General features: G+C 43.7%; 1 protein-coding gene across 2 annotated transcripts in view; it reads right to left on the bottom strand.

The window, feature by feature from the left end:
* The window catches only part of SLC24A4 (solute carrier family 24 member 4), a 139,649-nt gene extending 117,491 nt beyond the window's left edge, over positions 1–22,158 (bottom strand). For both annotated transcript variants that reach the window (XM_048485229.1, XM_048485230.1), the window contains exons 1-2: positions 21,592–22,158; positions 10,174–10,284 (exon numbers count right to left, since the gene is read on the bottom strand). In XM_048485229.1, coding sequence (XP_048341186.1) covers positions 10,174–10,284; positions 21,592–21,748 — 268 coding nt within the window. In that variant the 5' untranslated portion in view covers positions 21,749–22,158. The remainder of the gene's footprint in view (positions 1–10,173; positions 10,285–21,591) is intronic.
* Between the last annotated feature and the right edge of the window lie 1,303 nt (positions 22,159–23,461).

Below are 23,461 nucleotides of genomic sequence, written 5' to 3'. Positions count from 1 at the left end.
AGTTGGAGAGTTCCTTATGCACCATTCTCTCAAACTGCTGGACCAAGGAACAAGTTACTTAAGGCAATCTTCAGTGCTGCCTTCCCCAGAGGGTGCTAAGAGGAGTCACGATCTATATATGAAAATGAAATTGATTCACAGTGAAGAAGGGCCTGGTAACTAGATTTGTTAACAATTGTAAGAATATATTAAAACCTCTTTTTTCTTTTGATAACACTGGTGTAGAGGAGCACTGGAGACAGCCGATCCACAGCTGTCCGGCAGGAGGGAACAGCACTGCCATGGTGCAGCTCTGCCCACTCCACAGGGCTTTCTCAAACCATGGGAAATGTGAGAAAGTAAAAAAAAAAACCACCCTCACCTTCGAATCCCCCATAGGCAAGAATAATCATGGCACATCTCTACTGGGGATTCTGCCGGCATACAGGAGCCAAGTGGGCTCTTGGAGGCTAAGGTCAGCCCTGCCCCTTGGAACACCCTCAGAATGGCCCACCATGCCAACACGGCTGGATGAAGAGTGGGACTGTCAGTGCAGAGCTGGGCACTGTGGCCGGACATCTCAGGATTACGCAGCAGCCTAGTACCACAGGATTTGCCCCTCTGTCAGCATAGGTGCCCTAGAGAGGGCAAATCTGCCGGAAAAGCCTGCACCACCTCCAGAGGAGATTCACCCCACCCCAATTGGGCTGTAGCAATGGTTCAGCATTTTGTGGCTGTGATAAAATGACAGATTCTGATTTTGATGAAATTCTTAGTGGACAATGTATTGTCGAAGGCTTTCACAGCTGGATTCAACTGGTTCTGATGGGTTTTCCCAGCTGTATGGCCATGGTCTGGTGTATCTTGTAGGAATAAGATCCACCAGACCATGGCCACACAGCCAGGAAAACCCACCAGAACCAGTCTTATTGGACCCCTTTGCAAGACCCCTTTGCAGATCTCAACTGTATTATCTGATCTTCGCGCTTGTAAAATACTGATACATGCAGTAAACAAATAGCCTTCTTCAGCTATTCTGTACAAATTGCTGGCAGCAATGGGCATGACAATGTTTACTTAGTGGTAAGCCTCGCCGAGTTCAATAAGGCTTGCTTCCAAGATTTTAGCATTAATGTATGAGCGGTCTGATCTCATGGGGGTGGTGGCAGACTTCAGGCTGCAGGTGACTAAATGCCCTCTCACTCTTCCAACATTTCCTGCATGCAGACAATGTAATCAGACAAAAGAGTTCAAGCTTAGAAACTAGCAAGCCAAGGTAGAGCGCTATGGACAGAGTTTTTTTAAAATAAGGAATCATGTGAGCCTCCATCCTACAGTCTGAAGTGGTATAGCCCAGACACAGGATCACAACCTCAGTGAGAATTGGGCCTGCGATTAAACAGGGATTTGCCATATTTTTTTTATTTCAAAAGGATAACTAAAGCTGTTATTCATGGACTCTTTCCTGCAGATTAGAATGAACTCATGATTTCACACAACGCTGTAAGAAGAGATTACCTGCAAGCAAAGGAGAAGGGGTAATAGCTGGTTTCAGCTAAGTCCGTTTAATGCCAGTGATGGATGTAAGCTAAGTTAGTTACAAAATCTCTGTCTGTTGACATGCAGCTTGATTGAAAGTCTGCTGACAGGCACCAGAAAGCCAAAACAGCAGAAACCACCCAGGAACACATATAATAGGAATGGAGGAAGAATTATTTATTGTGCAACTGTTAACATGCAAGAAGTGGAATCAATTATTTCTGCCCAATTTGTAGTTGCTCCTCATTTCAGAACTTAAAAATATATTTCTTCTTTAAAACACTTGGCTTTCGAGATGCAATCCTGCGCACACTCACTGGCACAGCACAATTATAATGTCTTGAAGGTGTTATAAAAAGCGTTTCCCAGAGGATGTTCACACAGCTCCCTCCCCCAAAATGTTTTCATGTTACATTTTTCTCATCCCAGCTTTTTCAAAAATCACTAAACAAGCAAATTTCTTTCTCCATGCTGGGCTGAAGACGGTTCCTGCTTGCCCCGTGCGAACAAAGAAGGCAGGAAACATTTTATTTCTCCTGCACAATTTCTCCCACCCAAATTTGAAACTCTCCCCCCCTCAATTCTCGTACTTGCGTTTGTACTGCTGCCTGCTATTTTAGGTAGATTCTTTGGCTGCCCACCATTTTGTGAAGTTCCCCAAGCCTGTTGTTTCCCCTGGCAACGATGCTGTCTGCCATTTCCCTCAGTGAACTACAGTGGAACAACCATTACAGCATGCCTGTTTCATTAAATTGCCCTTTCCCCCTATTTTATTCTGTCTGTTGAAAATGCGAAGCTACGAAGTTGCACACGAGGGTAGCCAAGACAGGGGATTTGTGAGGGGATGGGGAAGATCTCGTATTATCAACGTTTTATTGATTATTTCATTTTAGATCTCATTTTATTGATTATTTCATTCATTTTAAGAAGGATGGGGTGGAGGATTCTTTCCATTGTTAAAGTGCTGTGCTGTACTGGAGAAAAAGGAGAGGGAGTTATTGGTTGGGTCTCTCAGGTCTGCTGTAAAAAGTCATCACCAATTGTAGGTTTTCTCTCATCTAAGGCCAGGAACCAATAGAAGCAAAGGAGACAGGGAGCAACCGAGCACAGGAGACAAGTAACAGCCAATTGGATTGCTGGAAAATCAGCATGGCTGTGTAGATTCCTATCTTTGTGGTTCAAAGCTATGCATGTGTGGTAACATTTTTTTAAAAAAAATTAAAGCGTTTTCTGTGTGAATGAGCCAAATCAACCCCAATTATTTTCTGGAGCTTCAGAATGTTATGACAGGCCCTTTCATGAACATAATCCATGAAAATGATTTTTCATAACATTTGCAAGACGTTACAATTGTGCTGTGCGGAAAAGACCACTGTGAGATATATACCACCAAAATCAAATGGAACTGATTCGGCATTTAATTTTTTTATTCTTACCTAAAATACTTTAACACCACAGTTAGTTCAGAAAATATAAATATGAATAAGTACATTTACTGTAAGGACTCCCAATTTCGTCTGGATTGAGTATTAATTCTGAAAAATATACCTCTTGGTCTTTATCAACATAGGTAAAGTTGTATCTCTATGAGCATTATTCATAAACATCACCCTTTTCTATATTAAAGCTTATGATAAAAGTCCATCAACCTTCTAAGGGACTAATCAGCAGCTCCTTTTTTAATACTCTGATTTCTCTTCAAATCGTATAAATCTTTCACCCCTTTTTTAATCTATATCGTTTATCATAGGTTTCCAAAACTCCAAAAATGTATTCAAAATCCTTTCTTCAAACAACACTTAGCCATCTCTGCTAATTCTAGTACCACCCACTCTTCAATTGTAGCAATACCTGGAGTTTCCCATTTTTGTGCAACTATTATTCTTGCCACTGTTGTCATATATAAAAACAAAGTTTCCATGATGAGCTCCAACAAAAAAGCCTCTGGTTTCAATTGGACATTCATCTTTAAAATCCTTTCGATTATTGAATGTATTAATAATCTGCAAAATTCTCTAGCCTTATCACAAGTCAACCATAACAGACAGAATGAAATCAAGTGAGACAGTTTAAATAAGCACTGTGCTGCATAACTCTTCAATAGCTTTCTTCTGCAAATGCATCACATTTGTGCCCGATAGGGCTTTATATCTGCAGACAGGAAAGGAAAGACAAATTCAGCCCGTCTTCTGTAGCTGGCAGCCTTGATCCTGGATTCTCCCCCCTGCTGCTATAAGAAGTGCACTGCAACTTGTGCTCCCCACACCCCCTTTCTTGGATGCTTCTCTAAAGCATATATAATATCATATGTATGCAAATATTTTAGACTAACTGGATGGGAGCATAAACTATTATTTCTTGTATTGCACTTCACAATATCTTTACGGAATATCTCAGGGCAAATATAAAATAATTAGTTAAGCCCAACTGAAGTTTGAAAGTATTTTGCTCTCTCTCGTTATCAGGGATAATTTGCTTGTAATCATAGTCAGTCAACTCCCCGACCAGTTCTCTGCCCATGAATTATCTAAATAATTATGCTATAAATATGCACTTATCTAATGTTTTACTACTTAGTTTTCTGGTTCTCTTTATCAACAGGCTGCCTTCCATTTGTCTTGTTTTGCTTTTCCTAATCACAGGTTATCTTAAAGTTGCCCTTGGAATCTGACTTCTAATCAAATGACTTTGCCCGGCATGGATCAGCCCAGATCTGGCCCGGAATTCTCCTTCCTTTTGCATCCTCTAACAATCTATGCTGATTTATGCTGGTGCTATTTTTAGCTATCTGGAGTTAAGGAAGAACATTGAGACAGCCACATTCACGGGTAAAGCCCAGTTATTCAGAATATCAAAATATCTCTCCAAACTGACCAACAGAACAACACACTGAACAAGTGTGCACACAACTCTGTGTGGAGACAGCTATGTTTATGTGTGTCTTTTGAATCAAAGTTGCTGGCAGCCTCCAGGGCATTGCCCTGCATGCTATCTGTACTCAGTTACTACTACAGCTGTGCAGATTGACCTCTGTGTTACAATGATGCCACCCAGGCTCAGTACCAGCTCGCCATCTGACTGGACTCTCAAGTCACCTCAATCTCAAGAACCAATCCTTATCCTCTAAATCCTATAAAGGACTGACAGAGCTTGCTGCTTCATTACAGCAACTTTGTCTTTTTGGAAAGGAACCTAGCAATAGTAACTGAAGTCACCCACTTCTAAGCCTCAATGAAGTCATCGGGATTAGAAGAGTGTAACTGTGTATAGGACTGCACCATAAATGCCTACCCTCTTCCCTTGCTTGTTTTTAACCTGATTTTCTGCCAGTCCTGGACTATACAGTCTGCCTGTGAAACCTTCTGACTTTTAATCGTTATCTCTGGAACTTGACCCTTACTTATCCTATTCTGTACTACTTGTCTCCAGTAATGCCAAACAGACAGATAACTCCTTGCAAATACCAACAGCTTGGTACCTGGCACCAGCACCCAAAAGTTATACTAACATAGGGCTCATGTTGTGCAATTCAGGCACACACACAGCAATTCACATGCCAGCTTTGCTGACACAGACACTACTTGACATTTCAGCTGTTAAAAAAAGGGGGGGGGGTGGATTTCCTGCTAGTTTATTCCCACAGCAAGGTTTTGCATGTGCATTTATCATTTATATTTTTCAATTACTTCCCTATTATTTCCCTAGTAATTACTTCCTTAGTACTCCCAAGGACTTACAAAACAACCATAAAAACAAAACCAGAGAAAGTAACTATAATGCCCATTTTTCAGCATTTTATCCAATTATGATGAATGTTGGCATGCAACTATGAATGCCAGTCATCCAGTAGTTTCTGTGAATGCTCAATAAGAAAGAATCTCTCTAGGGACAGACCATAGAAATTTAGGTAACCATCACCATTCTTTGCATCTCTACATTTCAGGACACTCACAGAATTAATTTGAGATTGTTATCATTTACCACATTTCAGAAATGTATTGTACTGTATGCACATCACTATGCACTAGTAGTGATGATCCAGTGATTCCCATGTGCAAAAAAATATATGCTGCACATGACGAGCACCCAATGCAGTAGGTTGACAGAGCTGCACATTCCCTTCCAGAATTGAACAACTATTTGGGGCCGACAGCAGAGTTAAACAACACTCTGTCATCCAATCAACACTGAATCCCTTGTTAGTCTAAATGCACCTGCAACCTGTGACAGTTTACAGGTCAACATCTGGATTAGACTCTTTTTCCCCATAAGCAACAAGTGCTAGTGCAAGATATGCCTCTGGAACTGTTGTTTTGTACAAGTAGAGTCCAATGGTATATAATACCCAATCAGAGGCGTAGCTCCAAGGGGAATGTGACGCACTGGGCACACCCCTGTGGGGGTGTGGCGAGGGCGTTCCAGGGCCGGGACATGGGCAGAGGACACACCAGTGAACCATGTGCTTTTCTCCCTTGCTACGCCTCAATACATAAGATAACTGAGGCTGACAAAAAGGCTAATAATAAGATTGAGTCGAATTAATTCATTAAGTCTAATTAAGTCTAATATCTTAAATTAACAAAGCTTTAACATGTTACAAATAATAAATAATTTAAAAGTCTACTGAAAATGAATACGGTTTGGCCATGTGGCTGAAATGCATTTGGTTTTAATTGAATTTTTAAAATCATTTATTGTGTGTAACACGTTAAAGCTTTGTTAATTTAACATACTGTGATGCATTAGACTTTATCCTACCATTAGGTTTTTGTCAATCTCTTTGGTTACCTTGTTTTTCTGGGCTGACATTCTTTCTTCCCCTTCTTTTTTTGGGTTTTGCTACCCAATACAGAGATCAGTGCTAGTGTGTTATATAACATAAGCTATTCTCATCATTATGAATAGTGTTATCCAGCTAGAAAAAGTAGATAATGGATAACTTTTCACCCCAACTTCATCTGTGGTTCCCCCCACCCAATATTAACCCCAAGATTGAGGGAAAAAGTAGATAATGGATAACTTTTGACCCCAACTTCACTGTGGTTCCCCCCCACCCAATATTATCCCCAGGATTGAGGGAACCCCAAGAATAATACCGGGCATGTTTTGGGAAGGTCTGTAGTGGGAGCAGGAAAATCAGCAAAAAATCGTCCCCTGCACCAGCGAAAACACTCTTATAAAAGATAAAAAAATAGTCCTCTGTGCAAGCACCATGTCACTGCTGAGCCATGGGGGGATGTCACAACACATTTACTAGGCAGACTATATTTATGGTATGGTTTGCCATTTTCTTCCTCAGTTGCTTACAAATTACCTCCAGCAAGCTGGGTACTCATTTTACCACCCTTGGAAGGATGGAAGGCTGTGTCAACCTTGAGCCAGCTACCTGAAATCGACTTTGGTTGGGATTGATCGTGAGCAGAGTTTTCACTGCCACGACTGAAATACTGCAGCTTACTCAACCTCCCACCCCCCCAACACTGGATATACAGGCTTGGTTCCTAATACAGTTTCCCTCAAAGTTCTCTGGGACCTCAGAAGAGACATTCTTCAGCTGCAGTGCTCGCTTCCTCTTCCACTAGCAGTTCCACATACAAAAGGGCTCTGTCAAAAGCAGTTATCTTGCTCATGCAAAAGTGTGTGGGCAGAGGAAACAAGAAGCACAGTGGCAGAAAACCACCATGGCAGCTATAGAGAAGCACAAAGGGGAACAATGTCTTGGGATCAAAGCCCAAACGTTGTGGCAAATAAAATACTGGCAGAACTCAGAGATGTCCCAGCGAAATTGACTGACAGTGGATTTAGGACAAAGAACAGTACTTCTTCACTCAATACATAATTAACTTACTGCATTCTCTGCCACAAGACGCATGACGGTGAGAGGCTTAGATGGCTTTCAAAAAAGGGATTAGATAAATTCTGGAGAAGAAGCTTTATGAACAGCTGTTACCCACAATAGTTATATAAAATGTTCATGTCCAATGGTGGTCCACCACTGAACACCAGACCAAACTGCAAAGGAGGCCCATTGCCTCATGTCCCAGTGGAGGACTTTTTGAAAGCATCAAGCTGGCGACATCCTGCTGGTCACTGAAGAAAACAGGATGCTACAACTGATGAACCCAAAGTTGAGCAGGGCTGTTCTTAAGCTACGTTTGTATACACAGAGGTGCACAAAAGCACACCTCTTTCTCTGTTTCTCCCTTGGTATCTGATCTGCGCAGAAACTCGGGAATATATGGAAATCAGGAAAACGAAGATGTCAGCCTTTAAGCTTTTCATATTGCCCTCCTCAGAAACATGCACACAGATGAAAGCGAACAGTGAATATGAGGAGTCATTCAGTACCTACAGCTGGCAAAATCCCAGATTTGTACTCTGCGCTTGGTAGCATTAGTGGAATTGATGTTGTCAGCTTCTGGGAATCGATCCCATTCCCACTCAGTGGGTGACCACAAACTGTATTTTTAGCTTAGGAAAAAACCATCAGGATCCATTCCACGATGAATCCAAGAGATGACAAGGGAAGATGGAACAAGGGATCAGAAGGACAGCCAGTGGGCAAATGTGTCAAATACCTAGCTGAAGGAAGCCAGTATTATCTTCAATCGCAAGGAGAGGCTAATACAGATATCTAGGGACCACGTGAAATAAGAATATTAGCCTCACTGATACGATCTGCTGGTGTCCAAGAGCAAAGAGCGATCCCTCCCTGCTCTTTTAAAATAGCTCCCTGTGACTCAGGACTAAGTTAAGAGTATGGCCAGATCCTCTGTGTATGCAGGCTAGCAAAGGAGAAAGTGAGATTTAAGGATCAGAGGTATCTGTGGCCCCAGAATATAGATCAACGTAATCTTTTAATGTGGTCATGGTCTGTACTCTCAGAATGCTTACCGAAAAGATGCTCAGAATGTCACCCCCTCCCACCCCAGTTTCCTTAAATTTATCCATTGGATATTTGCAGCATGTACCACAGAAATCTGAAGGTCAAAATTATAGTTCCATACCAGTTTAATTTAAATAACACCATAATTATGCACTTCCAATGCTGTGAACACATGGGGTCACAGTGAGACACAGCACATATGCAAGCCTTGTGGCAGCACCGACTTTCTGGTACTCACAGTGCAGTCCTGAAGAGAGTTACTCCAGTCTAAGGCCATTCATTTCAATGGACTTAGACTGAAATAACTCTGCTTAGGATTGCACTGTAAAAGAATATGAGTGACACAAAAGAGTCCACAAACACTTTAGCATTTGGAAATGCACAATTTGATTCAGTGTAACTGTTGGAATTTCCAGCCTTGCTTTGCATGCAGCAGAAGCAGCAGGGAATTCTGGGAAGCTGCACGAACATTCTAAAGGTGACAGTTAAAATCCGTTGGTAGTGCTCTGTTCCCGCACACACTATGAGACTGCCTGCCTGCCTAACTAAAAGAAAGATGCTCTGTATACAGCTCTGAAAACCAAATGATATATAGAAAGTGCTCTGACTAGACTATAAGATATTGTAACACAACCAAAACTGTAACAAACCATTAGCCGTGCATGTAACTATTATTGGTGATACTTTGTTAATGTATATACTGTATATTTTCTCTCTCAGGTTAAGTAAAGTTCTGCTTATGTTTTATTATGAACTTCTGAAGTAAAACGGCTGGTCTTTTAAGAGATAAACTATTCTAATTTGACGTGCCGCACAATCCACATTTCCGCCTGCAACTTTGCTTGACAGGATTATATATTCCAAATATACCTGTTGCCCTTCAGTAACAGTATCACTACAAAATCAGGGGACAATCAAAATGAGCAATTCAAGGAGAGCTTGTTGTACAGTCCAAGGAAAGGACTGGAAGGCAAAAGGGACTGCAAAACCAGGGAATCAAGCAGTTGGAGCCAAGTGTGGTCTCCGTGGCCACAATGGAAGGAGGAGAGCTGCTGTCACAAGGCAGTATTATAGCTAGAAACTCAGCAAGGATTAGATAACGTTAAGTGTTGACTCTGGACCGGTTCCTCAGTCTGAGTAGCCATTTTTTCCTCTGCGGATTCAGACCGCAGCTTAACCCACCTGCCTGCCAAAAGAGTTTATTTATTTATATTTATATATTAAATTTTTAAACCGCCCACCCCACAAGGGGTCTGGGCGGTGCACACCAGGCTGCCTGACCAGTGGTTGGACCCTTTCACATCAACACACTGTCACACATTCTCCTGTCTCCCCTTCCTTCCTCAGCACTCTGCATATATCAGTACAACCCAGCAAGCAGACTCATTGTTTTTAACACGGCACACCGGATCTTTAAGTACTAAAGAACTTGCCACACTTGAAAAAAGCCACATACAAAAACCAAACAACCCTACTCAAATCATTGTTTAGTTCACACAGAAGCGCACATATAACAGGGGCAGCTGCAGGTCACCAGCCTCTCCAAGACAAGTCCCCATGAAAGCTCAGGCAGGTATCTTATGACTGAAAAAAGAATCTCCTTCCCATTTTCAGTCACAAGCCCTTGAGTGCCTGCGTTAGCTGCCTCACACTCACCAGCATTTGTGCTCATTAAATCTGCTTCCTGCCTGAACACGGTCTTGCCACAGAAGCACAATAAAGCAGGACTGAAAAGCTGGCAAGATTTCTTCAAGCTCCTCATTTCTTACCTGGCTGCGTGCAGTTCCCTTTTTCAAGAGACTTGTTATTTGATGCCATCAATCTTCGATTTCTCCATGCTTCTGACACAACATTTTTGTCGACAATAGCTGACTCTTGTCCTGCAGCAAAGACAGACACAGCATTTGTACTGGCAAAAAAACCCCCTGCTACTTAAAGATATTGAGATAAATGTGTCTTTCGCTAGATAAACTTGAAGGGAAACTAAAGAAAAGGGTAGCATCTTCTGTTGACACACATGATTATAAATGGATGCAAGCATACTGAAGAATGAAAGCCAAATACAAACCAATGCATACAAAAAAAACCACATCCTAATGACACAGAGTTGCAATCAGATGTTCAGTTTAACTACGGCTTTAAAAACTGTGCGCAAATGTGGTTTCTACCAGGCCTGAATGGTCCAGGCTAGCCTGATCACATCAGATCTCAGAAGCTAAGCAGGGTTGGTCTTGGTTAGTACTTGGATGGGATTCCACCCAATGAATATCAGGGTCGCTACACAGAGGAAGGTAATAGCAGAGCATGTGTGTTCATCTTTTGAACTGGATACCCTACTGGGTTGCCATATATAGGTAGCAAATTTATGGTACAGTGGAACCTCGGTTTTCGTCAGTAATCTGTCTGGGAAACCTCAGCAAAATCCGAAACCGATGGAAACCGAGGCTACCACTGGCAAGCAATGGAAATGCATGGGTCGTCGGTTTTTGGGATAAAATTAGTGCGCCTGCGCCAACAAAAACCGAAGCAACCGATGAAAAATGAGACAAAATCTTCGGGACAGAATCAACGAAAACCAAAACCATTGAAAACCAACGACAACAAAAACCGAGGTTCCACTGTATTTTACCCACACAACCAGTGGTGGGATTCAGCAGGTTTGAACCACTTCGGCAGAACCGGTTGTTAAAATGGTGCTTGTAAACAGCCGGTTGTTATATTATTTGAATCCAACCACCGGAACCAGTTGTTAAATTATTTGAGTCCCACCACTGCACACAACCATATGTTCGCCGAGTACCTCTTCTTCCTTTCTCATGTACAGTCTGAAAGAATCATAGTTTAAGATCGTTGCAGTTATTCAGGATGTATGAATGCAGGCACAGCTTAACTGGACTTAAGTTTCCCTTAAATCTTAGTTAAGAATTGGGGGGGCGGGGCGATTTTGCAGAGGAGACATGCACTTGAACTCCCATATCACAACTCTGATTAGTCTTAAATCACTATTCTTTGATCAAGCCATGTTGGAGAAAAGATCATCATCATTATGCATTTTTCCACACTGGAAGTATCTTTAATTGGCAGTTCCTTCATTTCCTGTATTCTGCACTGCTATTCAACCTATAGCCTTTGTATATTATACCCCGCATTTTATCATCCAACTGAGTTGTCATCTGCAGTTATTCATGCTCTGCAGACTAGTAATCTCTAAATCAGCACAGCACAACACCACAAGAGTTGTGCTATCCATTCTGTGACGGTTGATGACAGAAGTAGAACTAGAGACCAAGCCCTATGAGGAAAGACTGAAGGACTTGGAAATGTTCAATCTGGAAAAGAGGAGGCTGGGGGGGGGGCATGATTGTTGTCTTTAAGTATTTGAGGACAGGGAGCTTTTTGACGGGCAGCAGAGGATAGAACTTGCAATAATGGATTTAAATTAAGGGTACCAACTGGGCATTAGGATTTTTTTTTTCAGTAGAAGTAGTTCAACAGCGGAATTGGCTGTCTAAGGAGGTTAACAGTTGCCCAAAACTGGAAAAAAATATAATCCCAAAGAAGGAGGAATGGCTAGAGAAGCTAACAGACTGTATTTGTCTGAATAAACTAACCCATCTATTACATGGCCAAAAGTCCAAAATGCTTTAAAATTGTTTTTATTTTGTCTAGACTGTGCAGCTAGTATATTTTGATATATTTTGATGTTGTAATTTTTTTTAGATCCTTGTTTTTATTTGGTTCAATACTTTTTTTAAAAAAGGAACTCCGTTCAAACAATGCAGTTCTACAGTCTTTTATGAGACCAGGAGGAGTAAGCCCCTCATTTGGGGGGTGGGGATCTTGCAATAATATAACCAGCAAGCTTGGGTGCAAAGAAAGTGAACACAGGTGCTGCAGGAAGTGATACTGACTAGGGTGGAAGCAATGAAAGGGCAGTGAGCATCCATTGAGGAAGAAAAATAAGGCTAAAAAGATTGACATTGGCTTGTCAATCAGTTTAACAATCAGAGAACATATAGAACAACCTGTACAAAATTTAACATTTGTTTCTCAAATTAACACATTGTGGGTTCCTGTCAAGGACCTGTTTTAAGCCCAAAGCACAGAAGCAAGTGAAAATAACCCCTCATTCTAAAGAAACCTCAGTAGGTACTTGCAGTTTAAATGCTCACAGAAGTGCTAGCCATTCAAGTGGACACAACTAGGCAAAGATCTTACAACTGGTGTCCTGGATACATCCATACAGATCTAGATTCAGCAAAACAAGGGAAGGAAACCAAATTAAAGTGCTGAGTTGGGGGCTTGAGGCCATGTATTTTTAAAATACTAACATAGTCCCAAGAGCAAAAGGCAAAAAAAAGAGAATTAAATGGAATAAACTATGATAATGTGTATGTTGTAATTAAGGAGCTGTGTAAATTCTGTTTTCTAGGGATTCTTCAAGAATAATTTCTACTTTCTTCTCAAAGCACAAAAATAGATATGATAAAGCATAATCCACATAGACTGTGTAAGACTTGCAGGCATCAGACAGGCTCAGAAGCTGCTGCTCACAGATCTTCCCCACAAAAATCCATGCAGATTTTGCAGTCTAACAAATGTGTTTCTCCACAGGTATTCTTGCACACAGTTGAAACATACCACTGAATGTTGCATGTGCACAGATGACTGATGGATTCACTCCCACGGTTATTAAAAGTAAGGTAATTCATTACCAGATAGACTGTACATATACAGTCTCTCACATTACTACAAACATCCAAACACGCCATTTGTACATCTCTCCCTTTGAAGTAAGTTTCAAAGTGGTTAGGCTACAAATAGGAATGTTAAAAAAACTGGTGCACACAAAGTCACCTTGATTATTAGAAACAATGAAAAAACTAATACTGTTGTATCTGATGGTCAAAATTTGAGATGTGAACATGTGCCTCCTAACAGAGGACAGTCCTCCAGAATACAGCAAATCGAGTCACACGCAGGATTTATCTGTTGCAGTGTGGAAATTCTGTCGACTACGGGACTCCTATAAGCCACTACTGAATCAGTCTCAGGCTAATTCTGCATGGGCCAAAAACAGTGGTGTGAAAATGGTGTGAAAACAGTATAAACCCTTTTACACCATTTTAAACCCTTTTACACCGTTTTCACACCGTTTTCACACCGCTGTTTTTGGTCCATGTGGAATCAGCCTTAAATTGGGAGACAGCAAATTTCCATGGATAACCAGAAACCTTTGACCCATGAGGCACATACAACGAAATGAAACTGTACATTTAAGTCCAGTAGCACATAAGAGATTACAAAATCTTTGGGTATAAAGTTTCAAGAATCAAACCTCCCTTCATCAAACACATGATTCTTGAATCTGATAAAGGGAGCTTTGACTCAAAAGCTTATATCCTGAAATTTTTGTTGGTTTCTAAGGGGCTACTTGACTTGAATCTAGTTCTTCTGCTATAGACCAACATGGCTATCTTCTAGCAAAATGAAATGATGTGAAAATCCCTCTTTCACAGACTTCAATGGGACTGGGAAAGATGAATTTTCCTTGGGAAACAGGAACACAGCTATGTCTGCAGAATGCTAGCTTAAATTCATTAATACGTTCTATTTAAAATTCACAGTTTATAATATGAGATGCCTGGAGCTAAATGGGTCACGTGAGCTATATAGATTATAAACTACCAGATCATGATCATAAAACACAAGGTTATGAACCACAAAATTTAACAACCATCATCTGTTATTTGAACCATGCAATCATCATGGAACTTCCCTCTTTACTGGTAATAATTAATAAAGTTTTACAATCCAAAGATTTTCTCATCTAATCTCCCCATTTTAGAGGAATATACAGATAAGGTTGAACAAGGAGTTCAGAATCTTGTTAGTATGAAATAGGAGGTTAGCACTCCTACTTCAGGTGCAGGAATTCATTTGAAGGTATGGTCCTGGGCAAAGTTGTACAGACTACCTTTATTTTATTGCAAGGAGGGATAAAGACTTTAAACAACAGTCACAACAGGCTTCCCCACTTGTATCTGATAAACTGTTGTCCATGGAAAGGAAGTGGCTTTTGCCTTTTTCCTCTCACATTTTCATGCTATCTGAAGTTTTGTTTTTCTCTGTTTTTTAAAGGGGTCTATGTATGTATGCCCTGACCTGAATAGCCCAGGATAACCTGACTACATCAGATCTGAGAAGAAATAACTGACTACATCAGATCTGAGGTGAAGGAAAAGATTCCACCTAAACATCAGGAAAAACTTCCTGACAATAAGGGCTCTCCAACAGTGGAATGCACTACCTCGGAGTGTGGTGGAGTCTCATTCTTTCGCCTAAACATTAGGAAGAACGTCCTCACAGTAAGTTCGATAGTGGAATATACTGCTCTGGAGTGTGGTGGAGTCTCCTTATTTGGAGGTTTTTAAACAGAGGCTGGATGGCCATCTGTCGGGAGTACTTTGATTATGTGTTCCTGCATTACAGGGGGTTGGACTTGATGGCCCTCGCGGTCTCTTCCAACTCTATGATTCTAAGCTAATCAGGGTTGCCCTGGTCAGTGTTTGAATGGGAGACCATCAGGAAAATCCAGTGTTCCTACACAGAAGCGGGCAATGGAATATCAACTCATGCATTAAAAAACCCATAGATCAGCTGCAACTCAATGGCAATATATATGTGTGTGTGTGACACCTTCATCTTAAAAAAACCATCTAGAAACTGATTTTAAAACCAGATGCAAAATTGGAGGCATGCTAGTGATGGTACAAAAAGATATCCAGTACAACCAGCCTTTTCATAATTCAACCTGAAACACACTTAAAATTTACCCAAGTGGATTTTTAAGATATTTCCTCAAAAAAAGTAAAAAAATTAATGTGTGACTTGGGGGTTGGGGGAAAGCTACCTTCTCTTCTGCAGACTAAACATAACCAGCTCTGTACGTCTCTCCTCATAGGATCTGTTCCAGATTGTCAATGTCCTTCTTGAATTGTAGCGCTCAAAGCTGAACACAGTATTGCAGGTGAAGTCTGACCAATGCAGAATAGAGATGTACTATTACGTCCCTCAATCTAGACACTATGCTCCTATTAATGCAGCCCAGAATTGCATTGGCTTTCTTGGCTGACACATCACATTGCTGACCAGTTTGTGGTATACTAAGGCCGTTTCCACATGGGCCAAAAACGGCGGCCTGGGGGCGGTAAAAACGCCGCCCCCAGGCTGCCGTTCGCACAGGTGGCGCTGCTGAAACGCAGCAGCGCCGACCTGGCTGCCCTTCCCCTCCCTCAGGGCGGCGTCAGGCCGCCCTAAAAAACAACCCTTTAAAGGGTTGTTTTTGAGGGAACAGCGTCTTCCCGGCGGCGTGGTGCGAACCACACCGCCGAGAACACGCTGTTTCCCTTCCCTTTCCCACTCACCTTGTCCCCGTCGTCGGCCTGCTAGCCTCCGAAGCCCCTCCCTCACTGTCCTCCGACCCCTGGAGGTCGGAGGGCAGCGTGGGCGGGGCTTCGGAGGCCAGCAGGCTGACGACTAGGACAAGGTGAGTGGGAAAGGGAAGGGGGCAGAGGCGGCTCCATGCGGAGCCGCCTGTCGTCCGCTGGCCTCTCCTGAGGCCGCCCGCACGCTTGCGTGCGAACGGCCCCCGCCCCCATACCGGCAGAATTCTTGCCGGCGTGGGGGCGCCTGGGGGGCCGTGCGGCCTAAGACTCCAAGATCCCTTTCACATGTACTGTTGTCAAGCCAGGTATCGCCCATCCTATATCTGTGCACTTAATTTTTTTTTGTCTAAGTGGAGTATCTTACATTTATCCCTGCAGAAATTCATTTTGTTAGTTTGGGCCCAGCTCTCTACCCTGACAAGGTCATTTTGAATTCTGCTCCTGTCTCCCTGTCCTCTGGGGTATTAGCTACAGCCCCTAATTTGGTGTCATCTGCAAATCTGATTAGCATCCCCACTATTCCATCATCCAAATCACTGATAAAATGTTGAATAGCACAGAACTCTGTGGCACCCCACTAGTCACTTCTTTCCAGGATGATGGTACCCTTTGGGTTCAGTTAGTCAACCAATTACAAATCCATGTAACAGTAGCACTGTACTAGCTTGCTTGCAAGAATATCATAGGGCACCTTCTCAAAGGCCTTACTAAAATCAAGGAATGCTACGTCCACAGCATTCCCTTCATCTACCAAGCTTGTCACTCTACCAAAAAAAGAGATAAGAATAGTTTGGCATGACCTGTTTTTGAGAAATCTTGGTTGACTTTTAGTGAACACAGTATTATTCCCTTCTAAGTGCTCATGGACTATCTGTTTCATGATCTATTCTAGAATCTTTCCTGATATTGATGTCTGGCTGACCGGGTGGTAATTATTTGGGTTCTCTTTTCCCTCTTTTTGAAGATGGGGACCACATTAGCTCTACTCCAGGTCACTGAGACTTCTATTCTCCCGGGCCGTTTCCGCACGGCCCCCGAGGCGCGCCCACGCCGGCAAGAATTCTGCTGGTGTGGGGACGGAGGCCGTTCGCACGCAAGCGTGCGTGCGGCCTCAGGGGAGGCCGGCGGAGGACAGGCGGCTCCGCATGGAGCCGCCTCTTCCCCCTTCCACTCACCTTGTCCCTGTCGTCGGCCTGCTGGCCTCTGAAGCCCCGCCCATGCTGCCCTCCAACCTCCAGGGGTCGGAGGACAGTGAGGGAGGGGCTGCAGAGGCCAGCAGGCCGATGACGGGGACAAGGTGAGTGGGACGGGGAAGGGAAACAGCATGTTCCCGGCGGTGTGGTTCGCACCGCGCCGCCGGAAAGACGCTGTTCCCTCAAAAACAACCCTTTAAAGGGTTGTTTTTTAGGGCGGCCTGACGCCGCCCTGGGGGAGGGGGAGCGCAGTCAGGTCAGCGCTGCTGCGTTGCAGCAGCGCCGCCTGTGCGAATGGCTCCCTGGGGACGGCGTTTTTCCCGTCCCCAGGGTGCCATAAAAAGGCCGTGCGGAAACGGCCCAGGAATTTTCAAAGATTATAGCAAGTGGTTCCAAGAATACGTCTACCAGCTCTTCAAGCCCTGGAGATTTGATTTCATTTTAAAAAGGATTTCATTCCTGCACTACCTCTTTATTCTGTGCTGAATTTCCCCTACTATATCTTGGAAGCTGTTATCTGTTTTCATTCTCAATTTCCTCAATATAGTGCTGGGTACAGATATAATTCTCCTTTCTGTATGATAGTCCAAGTTTTTAGATTTTACAGATATGGTAGGAAGTTTCACGATTAATTGCATGGTTCAACTTATCTTTTCTCCCCATAGGGAAACTGTCTGCTGAAATAACAAAATAAGAAATGCTTCAACAGATCTTAGTAGAGGCATTTCACCCATATTTACAGGAGACTGTCCTTAATAACTACCGTATGTACTAGTATCAAACATGGTTGTCTGCATACTCTTTCTATGTGGGGGGGGGGGGAGAATATAATACCACCAGTGCAAAATCTATATTTCCTCCATATTGTCTGAGATAAAAGTCAAAAACTGCTTCTTTCTTGCATGGCTTGGACCATATTTAGCTTAGGCATTACCAATTCCATCATTTAAAAAATCTCTTAAACCAATCAATAGCAGCCTCTTAACAACATTACGTTCGCTCAAAAGTAGAGCATCAAGGGCACGCAGAAAGCAGTTCTTTCTGAAACTATAGAAGCTGCATCCCAACCGCTGCAAGTCTCTTTACTCGAAAAGCCAACAATTCAACCTAAACAGATTTCTACCTTTCCAAGCCCACTGAAGTTGACAGGCTTTGAAGAGTATAACTTCAGTTAGGATGGACCATCACTCAGTTACCTGCCAGAATGACTTGCTGACTGCACTTAAGAGGTCAAGATGGGATTTTAGCATGTTGGTTTGGTGTGAGTTTAACTGGACCACTGTTAAAATGCTAAATTTATATACTTATTCAAGTCATGAATCATCTTTGCCCCTGTAATAACTAAGGCTCATTCCGCACATGCAGAATAATGCACTTTCAAACTGCTTTCAGTCCTCTTTAAAGTTGTGCGGAATAGCAAAATCCACTTGCAAACAGTTGTGAAAGTGGTTTGAAAACGCATTATTTTGCGTGTGCGGAAGGGGCCCAAGTCATAAATGTACCTTCACCCCTGGAATAAAGGTAGGTCAAAAGGTAAGATGCAGGGTCAAAACTGCTTTAATTCCTCGCTCTGAAACAGAAATGTTAAGTGCCATTCTCCTTTCTAACTAAACTCAGTCTTTGGAAGATCAGATGAGCCAAAAATTGTCATACTTGCTAAATCTTGTGGTCTGTAGAAAATACAACTCATTATTAATAATCTAAATAGCTCATATGGCAAGTTTAGTTCTGGAATTTCATGCAGGAAGTTCTGGATTTCATGTAGTAAGTGCACATGTCTATATACCGGTATATGCATTAGTAGTTCCTGCTTGAGTTCTACATACGCTTCTGTTGGCCAATAAAACCCTTTCCTAATGTAAGGATTGCTGCAGTGAGTAAAAAGGGAAGAAGAAAGGAAGAAGATCTGAAGAAGTTAGACAAAGCCTTTACTATTACCTTCATTTTAAGTGATGCTCCGTAATTAAAGGGCAACGAGAGAGAATAATAAAGTTCTCTTTTAGTTACAACTGAGAATTGAAAGGTGAGTTTTTGGTTTGTTTACCTGACTCACCTGACAGAGGACTGTGGAGTGAGGTTTCTCCTACGCACCTTACTGGCTAAGGGATCTATTAATGACCTGGTGGTGGAAAGTTCCATCAAGTTGCACCCTACTTTCGATGATCCCATAGGGTTTTCCAGGCAAGAGATGAACAGAAATGGTTCGATGCTGCCTGCCTCTACCTAACAGCCATGGACTTTCTTGAAGAACTATCTAAATACTAACCAGAGCTGACCTCGCTTAGCTCTGAGATCTGATGAGATCAGGATAGCCTGGACCATTCAGGTTAGTGCAATGATGACCTAACGCCCACCAAAAAGCCTGAATTTCTTCATGAGTGACTTGAGATCTTTCTAGCTGATCACCTATACCTTAGCACGCTATCCCAACTCTTGATATAGCCACCTGTCAGCTTTGCTCAGCACCTTCTCTTAGAGGATCTCTGTTTTGGGGAGGTTCATCAGATCTCTGCAATGGTCACAGCCCTTTGTGTACCAACCCTTATGGAACTCTTGCCAGAGTGTCACAGAGCATCTTCTCTGGCAACATTTACCAAATCATGCAAGACAGACCATCCTGTTCCAAAAAAAACCTTTGGTGGTAATGCACTGTTTGGTGCATTACAAATCCTGGATTTCTAGTGATAGGACTTAAACAATTTGTGGGGCTTGGGTGTTTGACAGATTCTGGAGGAATAATCTTCTTTGTATTTGGAGGGGGTGAGTTCTAGATTGAGAGGATACATGAGGAAAACAACTGAAGGAATTTGTTATCTTGTCCAAAGATTACACATCCCATAACCTCAACCTGGATTTTAAGATTGTATTTTCCCAACCCCTGCTATTAGAACCATGACTGATAACACAGGTGGCTGCCACTTTCCACCCTCACAATTCCATTTCACCTTCAATTCCATTTCACCTTTAGATGAAGGAGCCATACAACAAAGGCTGGAAGACATCCATTTATTTAAGCATCCAGCTGATTTTACAGGGGTTTCTGTTGTTCTGGAACATAGCAGATCCATATATCAGGTCTATTATTTTTTATTTCCAACCCTGCTGCCAAATTCCACAAAATAGATGGTAAAACTCAACCAGTGCTTGCTTGTTTAGTTTTAAAATTTTACCTGGCGGTTTGAACTATTTTGTAATCATAGTTATAAGCCCATAGTGAGGATAAATGTTTAGCTGATTGGTTCTTCACAAGTCAACTTGCAGAGGGTTCTCCATAAAGCAGAAATGAAGCCAATTCGATAGTAATCATTTTCTAGCAAAATCTATCCCTGCAGAAAGCTCAGGCAATGGGAGCCAAACATTGGATCTGTATGCTTTCCACTTTCTCCTTTGAACATCTGCAGTTTCCTTATACTAAGTCAGACCTTTGATCCATCAAAATCAGTATTGCTAACTCAGACTGGCAGCAGTTCTCTAGAATCTCAGGCAGAGGGTCTTTCACATAACTTATTGCCAGATCTTTTAACTAGAGAGGTTCCAGGACTTTTTGCATGCCAAGCAGATGCTGCACCCACCCCTTTCTTCCTACCTTTCTGAGCCAAATTTCAGATCCATCAGGGGTCTGCAACCTGCGGCTCTCCAGATCTTCATGGACTACAGTTCCCATCAGCCACTGCCACCATGGCCAATTGCAGACCCTGCATTCGAAATTTGGCTCAAAAAGGTAGGAAGAAAGGGGTGGGTTGTGGCCAACTGGTCACAGTGGCAGGGGCTGATGGGAATTGTAGTCCATGAACATCTGGAGAGCCTCAGGTTGCAGACCCCTGCAGCCAATCCTTCATACATTACTTCATACATTACTTTTTCCAATCTAGGAAACATATCTATTTCGAATGTGTGTGTGATGCCTCTCCACAGAACTTCCAATAAGTACTACTCCTGTGTCTCATGAAAACATACTGTTGTTCCTAAAAATTGTTGCATATACTCAAGGTCCAACTCCCCAGAGGTCATAGCAGGTAAGTATGGAATCAATTCATGTGGATAAGTCACATGATTTTTACATGTGACAGTCTTCATGAGCCACTAATTTTTTTCCCCATTGCACAAAGGTTCTCCACCACTTGGGGGTTGGGGGGAGAATCATGTATTAATCTGCTCTGAGTAATCCACTGTTTTGTATGTAACTCTAGACCTTAAAGTACCAGTCTGAGCCTCTGGCTGGAGAATCCATAAGCAACCGTGCATGATGCTTTATTCAGATCAAGCCTTTTTCACATATATGGCATGCAAGGCGAGTATCCCTAGGGTGGCTACTGAGAAATGGTTGAAACACAACTGCTGTTCTCAACAGCCAGGTTCGAAGGAGCAACCCAGGTGTGAACAGGAGCCTGGGAAAAACTGTTGCACTGGGCAAAAACAGGTTGGCACGATTGGAAAGCAACAACCAATAACATTCTCTTCCTCCCCCTGCAGCAGAAATGCTGGGTCTCTGGGGTGGGATGCCAGCCCCCTACCCGTCCCCTTCCCATTTTCTCCAGCCACTTACCTAGCTTAGAAAGCAGGGTCGACATGCCCCACGCAAAGCAGAGGATCGCGCAGATGAAGCCCAGCTGTCGCAGCAGCATCTCCCGCCGCTTGCGAACTTTTCTCAGCTGGAAAAGGGGAGGCTTGGCAGGGATGCCCGGCTCCGCTCCCAGCCCCATCTCGATCCGGGGCTCGCCGGGCAAAGCAGAACGGCAAAAGAGGGCAACCTCCCTCCTTCCCTCGGTGGCCGGGGAAGCGGGGCTCACTCGCAAAGGCTGCCCGCGCTGGGCTCCATCCTCAGGCAGCCAAGGACGATGCGCGCATCCAGGGAGGCACCACAGTCAGGGCCAGCGTGGAGCCGGGCAGGGGGCGGGCGGAGGCCGGTGGGCCAAGGGGCGGCAGCGGCGCCGATGCAGCTGGGAAAGCCACACAGCAGCAGCAGCAGCAGCAGGTGGCGAGCGGGTCCTCCCGCGCCGGCGGCTCAGGGCGAGCTGGCAACGCTGCGCCCCATGGCCCGGGCAACCGAGGCGCGCGGCGCCAGGAATCACAGCAGCCTCCGCCGCCGCCGCATCCAGGAGCCAAACCCCGTCCGGGCACGAAACGATGCCGACAAGCGAGCAAAAGTCTCCCCCTCCCAGGAGGCGAAGATCCCCCCTCCCCCAGCGGCTCAGGAGCAGAGCCGACCAGCAGCGCGCAGCATCCCGGGCGAAACTTTCACACCCCCTTGCAAAGCGGCGGCCAGCATCGCCTCCGTCGTGACGGTCGCAATAATAATCCCTCTGGCGGCGGGCTCGGATGCCCGGGGCACCATCCGCGTCCTCTCCGGGAAGCCAGCCGGGCAAATTCCTTCGGAGAGTCCCTCCCTGCTCCCGCCTGCCTTTTTTCCTCCCTCCCGCGCCCGGGCAACTTTCTCCCTCGAAGCACCTGAGCCTTTTTCCCTCCCCTACCCAACAGTCGAGACGCATGCGCTCCTCGCCATCCCCGGTTCGCCACTTTGTTATGTGTTTTTTCCCGCGTCCGCTCTCCCGGGGAGGGGAAGGTGTGGGATTAACTGACCAAATTAATCTTTGCCCCTAAATGGCGCGGGAATTATCCTTGCTGCATTTAGCACTTGGCACGGCCGTGCGGCGGGGATGAAGGCTGTAAGCACGTGGGCTTGGCTGCTGCGCCAGCACGCGCCATGTCATACCGGGGTTTCTTCTTCAGATGTGGTGCTGAACTGCCTGAGGCTCCAGGATTAGAGACCCCTTCCGCACATGCAGAATGATGCACTCTCGATCCACTTTCAGTGCGCTTTGCAGCTGGATTTTATTGTGCAAAATCCACTTCCAAACAATTCTGAAAGTGGATTGAAAGTGCATTATTTTGCCTGTGCAGAAGGGACCTCAGAAAGTCAACTGTATTTTTTATTTCCTGCTTCAGGAATGACTGCTGCCTTTTGCAAACGGCATTGAAGAAGAACTTTGGGCAGCAATAAAAAGGGGACTGAACTTGGAGGGAAATGGTATAACCTAAACACAAGCTAGTGCCTTTTACAAACCGTTTCAAACGCTGTGTGGTGTAAGTATAAAAGTGCGTGTGCGGCGGCTTGTGTATTGGCTCTTCTGTGCAAGATGTGTGTGCTGTCTTTTAGGCATGAATACCTTTCTTTAATTTGAAAATCAATTCCATGCTATGAAGAAAAAAAAAGCAACGCTCACCATTAATCCACAGATACTAAAAGTGGCAAAAACTAAATGTAGGAAGCTCATTAAGTTAAGGGAGCAAATGAGGGCCCTACTCTTGTGAGTCCATTGCCCCATGAGAAGACATTTGAGTTTGTTAAACTAACTTCTCCCTTATGCAGTTGGACCCAATTTTAAGTGGATTCAAACTCCCTTTGCTAGACTTGA

Source organism: Sphaerodactylus townsendi, linkage group LG02 (assembly GCF_021028975.2).
Source record: "Sphaerodactylus townsendi isolate TG3544 linkage group LG02, MPM_Stown_v2.3, whole genome shotgun sequence".
NCBI lineage: Eukaryota > Metazoa > Chordata > Lepidosauria > Squamata > Sphaerodactylidae > Sphaerodactylus > Sphaerodactylus townsendi.
The sequence above is the reverse complement of the archived record's forward strand: the minus strand, read 5'-3'. Positions and strand labels throughout refer to the sequence as shown.